Here is a 13719-nt window from a genome sequence, read left to right on the forward strand (position 1 = left end):
GAGATTCATGGGGTCACAAAGAGTCGGACACGACTGAGAGACTGAACTGAACTGAAAGAACAACTCCTAATACTTCAGCACAGACAGATAATGTATAACTGAAAAAAGAAGGTTAAGAATAAACTCTGTAAGCTCTTTCATCAGGAGCTCCCAGTATGACAGCTTGTTGGGAAGACAAGCTAACACCCAGCTTCAGTGATAACTTGGGATGTTGATGATCTGTGCCCCATTTCAAGCCAGAAACTCTGGACCATCAGCCATCTATTCCCAAAGGCATCATGCCAACCAAAAGTGGAAAATACTGCTTTCATACCTGGAACTTAAACCTGATGTGTTGCACACCTTGTTTATTATTATGGATGGTTAATTGCCTCTTCTCAACATATATGCTGCTCTCCCCATGACAGTTTTGGTGCTGGAAATTCCAATATGATTAGCATCTTACAGGCAATATTGAAATGTTACCGTCTGTCCTATACCACAGTCAAAAAAAATAATGAGAAGAACTTGGAGAATCACTCAGATGGATTCCCTTTTAGGCTTTGATACTCCTCTTACAATTCTCGATTCTTTTATTCTCTGTCCATTTCATCAGTGAAGCAAATTAGACAACCAGGAGTTTGTTCTGATTGATGCCATCAGACCTAAACTGGAGGAACACCTCCAGTTCCTTTGTGATGCCACCACCTCTCCTTCTGTGCTGGTACTTAACCAAGAAGAATGTTTCCAGTGAAAACCAGACCACAGATTTTTAAAAAGACATAAATAGAAAAGGTCCTATTTTCAATTGAATAAGTAAGAAATCTGACAATATATGAAAAACCCTATTTTAGTGGAATTGATCTTGTGACATTTAGTGGAGCCTTAGGCTGGCTAAGCCTTAGGCTTAGCTTGTTCACAAAGAGGCACATCAGGCTATTTTTCTCCACTTGTTAAATTTTCGGAATGTTTCTCATTAGATTCAGTCCAGTTCTTGGGTCCTCAGGTCAACGTTGGCTGTTATAATCTGACCTTGATACATTTTCAAGTGATATGAGAATTCTCTTATTCTTCTCCTCCTCCTTCCTTTTCTTTTTCCAGTATCAAGGAAAATAAAGAGGTTTTTAATGTCCAGGGGAAATAGGGCTTATTGAGCAATCCTGTCTCAGTAACTTCCGTTCATGTATGAGTAAAGTAATAAATCAGCAGAGACTCTACTGAGTGCATGCAGGTAACAGAAATCCAACTCAAGCATAAAAGGGCACATATTTGGGTCATTTTTGCTACAAAGTCCTGATAGCCTGGGTTCAGGTGTTCATTTGATGTCTTGGTCTTGGACTCCTCGTGTCTCAGCTTTGTTGTCCTCTGGGTTGGCTCTTTTCTCAAGCAGGCTTTTTCTGCATGAGGGGAGTTTCAAGTCCAATTCCTGTTACACTCGAAAACGTGTGAGAAAGAGGGCTTATCTAACCAAGAGTTCCCCCAGAAAGACCCAGGATTGAGTCCCATTGGTTCAGATCAACCTGGATCTGGTTTGGATCACTTATCTGCCCTGAGCTAACCACACAGGAGTGTGTGTGTGTGTGTGTGTGTGGTATGTGTGAGATGTGATTAGCCAACCCTAGGTCACATGCCTAGAGATGGCTTTAGCTCCGCCTGGACCACAGGAACTGAGGCTGAGAAGGGAGGCTCCTCCCGTTGACAGGCTGTTATGACCAGAAGTGACAGTGGTTTCTGGGCCAATAGAGACAGCAGTGGTGAGCACTCCAGTAAGCCCACTCTGACTTCCAAATTCTGAAAATGTTTGATGGAAAATTATTATATTATTAATACATGCCTGACCTGCTACAGTCCATGGGGTCTCAGAGTCGGATACAACTGAGCGACTGAACAGCAACAATACGTGAATATTACTTTTATTTTTGTGTACTTAATTTGAGGAGCTTTTTTAGAAATAACATATTTGAAGTAAAGAGATCAGGGCTAAGAACCCTGTCTCTAATATCTAATACCTCTGTAACTGAACAAGCCTCTCAGCTACTCAGGGCCTTGGTTTTCTCTTCTTAAAGTAAGATCATTGCCCCCTCCCATCACTGTTGTGAGACACAAGTAAAGTAGTAGTTGTCAAGTATTTAACAAACTATACAGCTCTACGTTTGGGTGGTTTGGGAAATTATTATTATTTTGAGATAGCTTTACCTTCCTTCTTTTCTGTGCTTTTTCAACTGCGACTGGGAATAAATGCGTTCTAAAATAAAGCTCATAATATTTAGCTGTGTTTTACAAAAGTATTTCTATTTTCCAGCTGGTAAACCCCAAACTATTACCTCTCCACTGATATGGAAACAATAGTTCTTAGGACTATAAGCACTGTACAAGAACTTCCTATCTGTATTATAACCTAGTTAGTATTGAAGCTCTTTGGAGAGGATTTGTGGATGATTCCATACTTAAATACTTTATGAGTTAACATGTATTAAAATATGCCCTTATATGTTAAAACATTTTATTTTATTTCTCTTATAGCAGAGTCTATGTAGGCTATGTAGAGGTGAGACCCGACTCTTCCTTATTTTTTAATTCCCTATAATAAGCATCCCATACTTATCAGATTACACAAGGTTTTTAGGCACTGCAAAAGCCACCAGTTTTTAAGATTTTTTTTTTTAATTAGAGGATAATTGCTTTTACAGTGTTGTGTTGGTTTCTGCCATACAACAACGTGAATCAGCTATAAGTATATATAACCTGAATCCTCAGAGCCAGGATGAGGACAGTGAACTGCCTACCAGCTCTAAGCTAGGCAGGTGATTAGTTCATTATCATCATCCTCAGAGCCAGCACTGATTAGTACAGCTTTATAATGAGGAAGTCAAGGCACAGAGGATTTATGTTGTTGGCCCAAGACCACAAAGATTGTAAGAAGCAGAGTCAGTACTCGAACCCACGCTGTCTAGCTTCAGAGACTGTGCTTTAACCACTGTGATGATGAACCCCTGTGTTGTATCTACACAGCAGAAATGCTGCTGCTGCTAAATCGCTTCAGTCGTGTCCGACTCTGTGTGACCCCATAGACGGCAGCCCACCAGGCTCCTCTGACCCTGGGATTCTCCAGGCAAGAATACTGGAGTGGGTTGCCATTTCCTTCTCCAATGCATGCGTGCATGGTAAGTCACTTCAGTCGTGTCCGATTCTGTGCGACCCCATGGACAGCAGCCCACCAGGCTCCTCTGTCCACAGGATTCTCCAGGCAAGAATACTGGAGTGGGTTGCCATTTCCTTCTCCACACAGCAGACACGACACATTCTAAAAAAACCTCTAGAACCCCAAGAGGCTCCAGGACAATGTTTTGAGACCTTTGACATATTCTGCGAGTAATATTTAATACTTTATGTAAAAGCACGTGTAGTAGAGACTTGAATCTCTAGGGTGGTGTGGACAGACATTGTATTTGAAGAGAATCCTTTGCTCTTGATAGCCAACTTTCATTCTTTACAAATCAAGGGGAGTAAAGAGTAGCTTCATGAAGTCAATTGCAAAATTATGTGATCTCCACCTTTCTGTATGGATCTCTACTCTAAGGCTTGAATGCAGCCTCACAAGAATTTACAGTAACTTGCATTCTCTATATACATTTATGGCCAGAAGTTTCTTCTGTGCTCCTGTTAAAGAAAACCAGAGAACTTTAGGGTGAAAAGGGGCCAGAAAATGTATCCAGTCCTGTGTCTTGATGTAGCACCCCCTCTAACACATCCTTAGTAAACAGCCACAAGTTTATATCTCTACTTGTTTCTGTAAGGTGGCCTCTTTGTGAGGCAGCCAGCCCCATCATCACTGAATAAGTTCTAATTAATAGTACTTTTGCCTTATAGCATGTTGAAATTAGCCCCCTTAAAATTCCCACGTAGTCAGTTAATGCTATCTTCTGAAAACACAAAGAGTAAATCTGCTCCCTCTTGCTGAGAATAGTGAAGACCAAAGACTCTGTGATGTCTTTCCTTTGCTATATTAACCACTTCCAGCTCTTGCCAATATCTTTCTGATAAGTGGGATGTGAGCTACACAGCATTCTGATTCCCAGCTCTGGTCATGTCGGCTTTCTTGGTGTTCATGCTTAACACTGAGATACTATTAATTCTTGTTGAACTTTTCTATGAAAATGTTTTAGTGTTTTTCAGTGGCCATGAGCCATGCCTCCCTTCTCAGGCCTCAACAGTGCTGTGTGTGTATGTGTGTGTGTGTGTGTTTAACCTTATTGCAGGATCTTACATTTACATTATTCTTTTGCAGGTCTAACAGTTTTATCAAGTAATGAATCCTGTTCTATCAGTGCCTTTTTAGAACTTGGTCAATGTTCAACATGTCACTGATCCTTCCCAACTATGTAATGTGCTGATTTTAAAAGCACACCTCAAAAAATGTACCTATCAAGTAACTCCTCTATTGTGTTGACTTCAGTGTTGAACAAGGCAGACCTGAGGAAATACCTGTGTAGCCCTCCATCAGAGACCTCTTAGGTTGGCATCATTCAAGATGATCATTCAAACAGACCTTGTTTTCCCATATATTCCACAAGGATAAAACAAGGAAATAGTGGGGTCTTAATAAGTATCATTGAATGAATGGCTTTGTCCAATACCCCCTTTTTTTAACTCCTTGGCTGCACAATGCAGCAAATGCAATCTTACTTCCCCAATCAGGGATCAAACCCGCTCCCCTTGCAGTGGAAGCTCAGAGTCTTAAGTGCTGGCCTGCCAGGGAAGTACCTCCAACACCTCTTTTTTACTAGAGGCAGAAAGTGGTGTTGAGCATACAGTTTGTAAATGGGTTCAAATTCTTAAAAATGACATCCTCGATTTACAAGAAAGGAGCATGATTTATATTTTAAAGTGATGTTACTGGCAAAGAACAATTATTACTTTGCAAAATCGAATTTATTTGCAGCAGTTCATGTTATGATAAAAAGCTGACTGCTGCTGTTCTGAATGAGTGATTAATATTTCTGCTAATGGCCCTGAAACATGTTTGTGTCAGGAGTAGCCAGACTTGGACGTAGAACAAATAAAATAGTCCATATTGCAAGAAACAGCATGATCCTAATTGACTTAAATTTCGGGCAACATGCAGGGAACTTGGGGCGCTGTACAATAAGATCTGAATTGTACAAAGAGTGTTCCACTTTTGTTCCTCTGCTCTTTTTTTCTTGTGAAGAGATTTCATAAATTTCATAAATAATTCTATAATGTCATTTAGGGCTACAACTGTCATATTAGGGAATGCAGGTTATGTATTATCTCTGCAAATGAATAACAGGTCACATAGCTTTAGTTCTCTTCTGTTTTGGCAGCTTACTTTATGAGCTGTCAGCACCAGAATCAGAATTTAAAGGGAAAGAGGGAAGAAAGCGGGGAAGGGGGAGCAGAAGAGGGGGAATAGAAGGAGAGAGAGGGCAAGTGGGAGAGGAAGCTGTAACTTTGCAGGCAGCAAGTACTATCAGACTTCATATCATGTCAGTGTACTAATGATGAGACCAAATGTGGTGTTTACTTCCACTTTTGCTAGATTGATTCATTCTGATGCCAGCAATAATGGGTCACACATGGAAAAATGACTGTTGGCCTGGTTTTTCACTTCCAGCAGGTGATTACTGATCTGTCCCAGAATGTCCCTGATACAGGGACAAGGTCATGTTCATGAAGGTGTGAGAAGACTGCTCTTTAAGAAAGGGAAGAAATGATGGGGAGCGGGATTTTTTTTTAGTCCAGTATTCCCTGCAACTAAAATAGTTGACTTGAAACCTTTTACAAAAAGAGTCAGTGGTAAGAAAGCCTGAACTTGAGACGTTTCCAGCATAGTTGAAAAGAAAGAATCACATATTGTTGTTACAGGGGCGTGTACACATCACAAAACTCAGCTGAGAGGAGAGGAAGAGAGTGGCTCCATCTATAATGGTGGGACAGAATAAGTAGGACGCTGGCCTGCGGCTTCTGGGTAACTCAGGAGAGACAAAAGGTTCTGGTTTCTGACTTGCAGGCAGGCTTCTGCGAGTACCCACGGAAGAGGAGACCGCAGGGGCCATCACTGCTGAAGAAAAGATGCACGCGAGGTGTTTGGTGCATGGTTCCTTGGCTGAACTGAATTTGTCTGACTCCACCCTTTGACAGGTCTCACCTCGTTTTGGGCTCTGCTCAAGGAGCTGCTGAGTTTTCTGGCTGCTGACCAAGGCTCCCTTTATTAGGGTGCTCTTTTTTCTTTTGCCTTTGAAGCTGTTTTGTTCTCTCTTCAAGCTTGTTTTTGTTTTATTTTAGAAGCGCTGTCATCTGAGAGAAGAGATGGACTTCATTACTCTTTTAACTTTCACTCTGAACCTTTCATATTTCTTGTTGGACTCTTTCTGGTCCATTCCTGAACACCCCGAAGTGTGAAAGAATTATGACAGACTTAAGAGAAACAGAGGGAAAGCTTTTTTTTTTCAGGGCTAGAACAAGGCAGAAAATTTCATCTCTGATGGAATCTGACCAGAGGGCTCTATTCATACAAGTTTCTTTATTAAACTAGCTATACAGCATCAGCAGACGCATGGAAGGTTTCAGTGCCTAATTGATGTTACTGAGTGGGTGGAGCTGTCACAGACTTCCTCCTTCCAAGACCTACCATCAGCTTCTGAATCCCAGTTGACTATGGGTCCTGACAAAAGAAAATGGATCATGTCCATAGCAATGCCTATTCTGTAAGCATTGACTGAAAGCAGGGCTGACCCCTACTCACATTGTGGCCCATGCCTTATACCCCATAGATGAAAAGTAATTGTCTCTGAATGAATGTCAGGGTGCCAGGAAGACAGGTTCTTATGCTCTAAACCTTTTCCCTCATTTTCAGTTTGCATTTGAAAGAAAAATCCCTTTGTAGCATGGAAAGCATAGACAACTTGGGTATAATATGCTGGGTGCTCGGGGAAGGCTTCTCTGGGAAGGCAACCCTGGAGTAGGTGAGTGAGGGATTTGGTCATGCAGCATCTGGAGAAGGGGAAACAAGTGCAGAGGCTTTGGAACAAGAGTGCGCTTTGCTGTCCACAACTTGTGAACAGGAGGGAGAGAGGTGAGGCAGGGCAGGGGTAACAGAGGATGGAGTTCCTTGCAGGCCCATTATTAGGACTGAATTTTCTTCTGAGTTAAATGGAGCAGAGCAGCATGATCCAGCCTTCATTTTAAATGGATCGTTTTGGCTGTTGTATTGAGCATCAGCACAACAGGGCCAAGGATGAGAGTGGTGAGACCAGTGTAGAAGCTAATGGAAGAATCCAAGTGAAAAAAGGTAGTGTCTTGGACCAAGTAGGGATAGGACGGTGAGATTTTAGAAGTAAATTCAGTAGGATTTGTTGCTGGATTGAATGTGAAAGGTGAGCAAGAGGATGACCCTAACTGGAAGAAAAGGGTTGCCATTTAGTGAAGTAAGAAAGCTTATAGGAGAGGAGAGGTCATGTGAAGCTTGGTTTGGGGCGTTTAATTTAAGGTTAAGATGCTTATTAATCATCAAGATTAAGAGAGGTGACAAGAAGGCTGGGTGTCTGCCTCTGGAGTTCAGAGGAGAGGTCTGGGCTGGAGACATAAATTTGGGCATTGGGATAGGATGAGGCCACCTGGTAAAGCCAGAAGTAAAGCATTAAGGACTTATACTCCAGGGGTCAGAGGACAGTCAGATCACAGTAACCAGCAGAGGAGCTAGGAAATGGGAGGAGTGATCAAGTGTCAGATGGTCAAGGAAGATGAACAGTTGGATTTGACAAAATGAAGAACAGTGGTTTCGGTAGAGTGGGCTCATGTAAGGAGAGGAAGGGGGAAGCAGAGACCATATAGATAGCTCTCAGGGCCTTTGCTTCTCAAAGAACAGAAATTGAGCAGGAGCTCAGGTAAAATATTGGGTCAAGGGAAGGGGCTTATTTGCTTTTAATGGGAGATGTTTCAGTACTTACCACAAATGTTCAAAAAACAGACAATGAAGGAGAGAGAACTTACTGTAAATTACCAGGTTACTACCAATTGAGCAAAAAAGAAGTCGACCTTTGGGAGAAAGACTTTGGAGATAGATGATATTCTTTTTACTTTGTTATTAAATTTGAATGCAAATGCATTGTATTTTCTGAACTGTACTCGTGGTAACCTGAGGCATGTGACGGTGACAAGAACAGGATGTGTGTTGTATTTGAGAAAATGTTTCCAGAGTCAGGAGAGAGGTCTGAACTTGAGATAAAATTATGCACCTCCAAAAGTGTGCTGACTTCATCACCAAAGAAATAAATATTAAATTATTGATATCTCAGTTCTAAGATTTCTATCCCTTTAATTAACCCCCATTTATTTGGATTTCATGGTAATTCAAATTCAGATCAACTAAATTAGCCTTTGCGATGTATGAGAAAAAGGAACTGAGAGAAAATTAATAAGCATATGAAATTGCAAAGGCTGTTTACCATCCTTTTACAGAACTGTTTCCAGGCTCCTACAAGCAGCCCGTTAGCAGATAGGTCTGCTAATTACAGATGTTCCTCTCTTTTCAACAAAGTCAGCAGCTCTTTTTCAGCCTTTATCAGGAAAAAATGAGTCCGTCTCTAACAAGAAGTCTGCAAGGTTAATCTCTGATGCATTTTGCCAGAAGTGTGTTAGCAGTGATGTAGTTTACTGAGGGCCCAAGTGGCAGCAACAAAGTAGATCGACTAAAAATTATAACGAGGAGAGTAATTAATGTTTCCATGGTGCTTGATCATTTGCCAAGAAATACTGAACACATTCTGTGATTCCATTCACTCAGTCAATACGTTTGACAGCTTCTGTATTTCAGGTCCTAGAAACCTAGCTGTGAAAAAGTTCCCTTTTGCGTGAAGCTTAGCATGAGCTGCACAACAACCTGGTGAAATAAGTAGGCCGAGTGCTATTATTAATCTTTTCAGATGAGGATATTCTAGTGTTTAATTAAAATTTAGATTTAACTCACTTCTGTTCTAGGAATTTGGGCCCCAGCTGAAATTTTATCACTAGTATTTTCATTCTCAAAGCTTTTGAATACTCAGTACTTCAGTACATGTTGTACTCTGAAATGTTATCTTCATAAATATAGTGAAGGAGAAGAGGGAGTCAGAGGATGAGATGGCTGGATGGCATCACCAATGCAATGGATATGAACTTGGGCAAACTTCGGGAGATGGTGAGGGACAGAGAGGCCTGGCATGCTGCAGTCCATGGGGTTGCAAAGAGTCAGACATGACTGGGCGACTGAACAACAACAAATATAATGAAATTCTGCAGGGGAAGTTCTTTTGCATTTAAAAAATTCATTCCAACACTCAGTCTGATAACCATGTGTCTGGAAGAGCCATTCCATGTTATGAAGACACCAGTTATAGCTGGTCCGTCTTAAGTTACTACTCTAGGAGCCTGATCAAGTCTTTACTGTCATCAAAATTGGCTTCCCTGGTGGCTCAGTGGTAAAGAATCCTGCCAGGACAGGAGACGTGGGTTTGATCCCTGAGTCGGGAAGATCCCCTGGAGAAGGAAATGGCTACCCACTCCAGTATTCTTGCCTGGGAAATCCCATGGACAGAGTCTGGCAGGCTACAATCCATAGGGTTGCAAAAGAGTTGGACACAATGACTAAACAGCAGCAACAATCATCAAAGTTAGTGTGATAGCTGACATGTATCAGCTTTTTAAAAAAACAACCTCCATAACATACTATTAACCGCCTTTATTTTAAACTGTTCTTAAAATCTGACTTTTTACCACTTGCATTGAGGCACATAATTATTAGAAGTGAGAACATATTTACTTTAAGTTTGAACATAGGTTTTACATGAAAAACAGTTATTGTAACTTCTTTAAAAGGTATATATGCCACATGGGAACTCTTCAGTGTATATGACTGGAGGTAGATTTTATTTCTTCATTGAGAAAATCTTACACAGATTTTTAAAAAATAAAATAATCATGGTACAAGACACTCTCTTGCCTCCTTAACTCTCTGGTAACTTCTGTGACTGTTGGGAGATTATATTCATGTAACAGGATGCTAAGGGGGAGCTTTCCTGTAGGCTCTAAGTATTGCACGTTCTAAAGGGAAAGCTGCTGGTAATGGAGCCCGACTCCCTCCTCGGAGTTGACCAACAGGTGGTGAGTGCTGTCCTGCATAGCAGCTGCCTGTCCATAGAGGTAGAAGATGGCTGCTGGGAGCGCGGGGGGCGCGGGTCAGAAGGTTGTCTGAGCCACGGTGGAAGGAGCTGAGGCTTTCCCTCCCTTCTCAGGGGAGGGGAGAGACCACATGCCCGGGCAACGCAAGCCTGGGGAGAAGGGTTCCAAGGGGAACGTTCACCCAGAGTGGGGGAACCTGGCGTCTCTCTCCGTCAGTGGACTTCTGGGAGCAGACACGTGTAGACCAGCCTGAACTGAGGAAGAGAGAACAGGAGGAAGTGTCCTGGCAGAGAGCGGAGTGGTTGCGGAGCCACGTGCTCTGCATGGCGCGGATGTACTCGTGTGTGGTGTGGGTGGGCATTCAGGAAGAGGCTGGGCTTGTGTGTGCTCCCCTGCCTCCCACCCAAGGGGCGTGCGTGTGTCCTAGGAAGGTTGAGTAGGGGTCGGAGAAAGTCACCCAAAGCCAGATTTCTCACATCAGGAACAGTGCTATCTACTGTCCTTCCCAGCAGAGCCCTCCAGAGAACCTGCGCGGATAGAGTAGAATCCAGGGCAGGGCAGCTCCTACACGAGGGGTCAGAGACCAAGTTAGTGTTACCCTGATAAGCAGACAACCAGCAGAGAGAATTCAGCCACTGCCAGATAAGAAAGGGGCCCTTGTCCTTCTCCTGTGTCCTTCTCCCCAGATAAGTGCATGAAGGAGGTAGAGCTTGGGGTAGGAGGGCTCCAAGGTGGGCTCTACTGCCCCATCAGGTGTGTGATGAGGAAGGGCAACGTTTGAATCATATATGATATTGGAGTATGGCCCATCTGGGGGTAATGATTGGAAAACAGAACATTAAGGTATCTGAACCCCCTGTGGAGTTGAGACTGTTTCATAAACTGACTCCATTTATGTGTATTTCTTTCAGGATTAGTAAACAGACTCCATGTAACTGAATAGCCCCCTCCACCTTCTTGTGAAGTCATTACTGGGCTGGCACTCCTTCCTAGCCAGCTGACATGTTGTAACACTTCCCTGTGTGACCTCAGCAAGCTACTGAACGTCTCTGGATGTCATTGTCTTCATCTGTCAGATGACAGGTGATCCCTGGATTACTTCTGTCACTAAAGGCTGTGAACGTTGTAGAAGGTGTAATGTATGTAAAAGAATTAGCTCAAAACTGTGGGTGACAGTGCTTTAAGGGTGTCCTCGAAGCATGTTTGGTGCCAGTTAAGATGGTAATCCTACTGAAGCATGGAGTTAATATATTTAAATCAGATGACAGCTATTGGAGATGAGGCTGGGAGTTTAATGACCCCAATGCTTAACTTGCTAGAGATTTAATTTTTGAAAAGTAGGAAGGGGTAGATGCCCCCCCTGTGGAGAAAATGGCATGATGTTTAGGGCAGATACTGAGAAGAGCAGAGCTGCTTTTAAGTGAGAGGTGGTTGGAAGTGCCTTTTGGTCAGACCCCAGGTATCTTACTTTCTTAACAGAATGCCAGTTACCTGACAGTCTGTCCCCAGCAAGCCATCCAGATGACAGAAGGAACGGAGAGCAAGATGTAGGTGGGTATGGAGCTGCGTTTGGAACTGGAGAGAGAGATGTTAAATTTATGGTGAGCATTTCTGGGAGGGTGGAGGTGGGAGAAACACTTAGCCAGAGGAAAGCTTTCGTTTCCACACTTCCGCACTTGCTGGTGATAGGGTTCCTTGCTGGGTTTCTAAACCATACTGTGCTTGTGTTCTTATCTCCTTTCTGCACTGATCTTTGTACGCTCTGCTTGTGAATTCTGGGGATGTTCACAGTGCTTGGCCTAATAAGCTTAGGCGTTCTGCCATTTTCTGTGATTCGATTTCACAGCGTCTTTTAGATGATGGAATTCAGGAAAAGAACTCGGTAAAGGTCAGGCCAGGAGCCTCGTTGGTTTATCTGGTGGTTTCTGCTGTAACTCCTGGGAGGGTGCTGGTTCATTGGGCATTTGGTTCTAAGCAAACATTATTGCCTTTTAATAACTGTTGGTTATTGGATTGTTAGTGGTGTGGTGGAGAGTCCAAAACATGGAGCTGACTCATTAGGCTCATAAAAAAGCAAATGCTGTTACCCAGAGTTTCTGGTGAATGACAGAACTGAGCTTCCAGACCCCAACCCACCCCCGATTCCGCCTCCATGGCGCCCCCTCCACCACCACACTCTCCCACTGCTGGGCAGCAAGCGGACACTTCTCCCCTTGTTAATCACAGAGTTTTGCCCTTGAGAACTCTGGAGGGGGAAAATATCTTCTAGGTTTATCAAGCTGAGCAATAACTAAACTAGGGAAGTCGTTTTATTGCATTGTGTGCTCCTGGTCATTTGCCCATAAGAAAATAAAAATGTTTGGCTTGTGTTAAAGACTTTTTTCCTATCTTTCTTGAACTTCATGAAAATATTTATCCTATGAAATGAATGACGTGAAGGGGGAAAGTATTTCCATTCTCTTTGGCAAGTGGAAAAACACAGTTTGCTTTCTTCAAGATGTGAGTGGATTGGTAATTTCCTTTGACATAAAACTAATGCATAAATGGTCTTTTTTTTTTCTCCCAGCCAACCCAAAATGTTTTTAAGCAAAAGAATGACTTGGCAGTCAATTATTAAACCTCGGGCAACCTAAAGCATTTTTTGAGTGTTGTTGTTTTTTTAAGAAATGTGATTCTTTGCTCTTTATTATTTTCCTCCTCCCCTTCCTTGATGCTACCTTGGTAGCTGCCGTGTTTTAAATATTGACAAGATGAGATAGTTTTCTGTTTATATCAGCAGTCGTCTGTCTGTGAGATATGGACGAATCAGAACGCTGGATTTCCTTTCTCAGCCATCCATCAGGTTCATAATGTAAGGTTACAAATGGTTATTTTCTCTTCCTGAACTTGCGCTGTGTCGTGTGTTGCAAAGTGTCGTCAATAGCTATAGGGACTATGTCCTGGCAATGCAGAAAATTTGTGATGTCTAACAACTCCTGAGATTTTTTTTTTATTATTGTTTATTATACTTCATTCACTGTGCCTCGTGACTAGTTAACGTGCAAAACATTGTCCTGAAATGAGAAACATACTTGGTTTGGAAGTCTACAGTTAAAATCTGTCCCGTGTGAGTTTGGCTTTCATCCCAGGTGTCCGCGTTCACTTGCTTTCACAGGAGAAAGGAAAAGGGTAAATTGATATATATATATACCCATGTATATATCAGTATTAGTCTTCCCCATTTTGTACTTCCCTTGTCCATGGGCTATTCAGTCCTTTGTGCCTAACACAAAGGTTCATGCGCTTCACTTGTGAGAAATATTTGAGTATGATTTGCATGATATTCTATATAAGTTTTATGCAAATGCAAGAGGACTGTAGCCAAGAGAGGCACCATTACAGCTACAAAGTGGTTCTCAGCCTAATCCTTTTTTTTTTTTTCCACTTGACAGTACTGAATTGATCTTTGGAATGCATGCAAAATCACGACCGATTTTACTCTGAGCTGCTTAATATTCAGATATTCACATTTCACCTTTGCATACATTTAAAAATTCATTTTTGTTTGGAAAGTAAACATTT

At 42.2% G+C, this 13719-nt stretch overlaps 1 protein-coding gene across 7 annotated transcripts in view; it reads left to right on the forward strand.

The window, feature by feature from the left end:
- Positions 1–13719, forward strand: part of ANKS1B (ankyrin repeat and sterile alpha motif domain containing 1B) — a 1160059-nt gene that overhangs the window by 1073270 nt on the left and 73070 nt on the right. For 3 of the 7 annotated variants that reach the window (XM_025285022.3, XM_025285036.3, XM_025285035.3), the window contains one exon: positions 12935–13009. The exons of 3 other annotated variants lie outside the window; for them this stretch is intronic. In XM_025285022.3, the coding sequence (XP_025140807.3) occupies positions 12935–13009 (75 nt within the window). The remainder of the gene's footprint in view (positions 1–12934; positions 13010–13719) is intronic. One more of the 7 variants, XM_025285025.3, reaches the window with a different exon arrangement.

Source organism: Bubalus bubalis, chromosome 4 (assembly GCF_019923935.1).
Source record: "Bubalus bubalis isolate 160015118507 breed Murrah chromosome 4, NDDB_SH_1, whole genome shotgun sequence".
In the NCBI taxonomy this organism is placed as follows: Eukaryota; Metazoa; Chordata; class Mammalia; order Artiodactyla; family Bovidae; genus Bubalus; species Bubalus bubalis.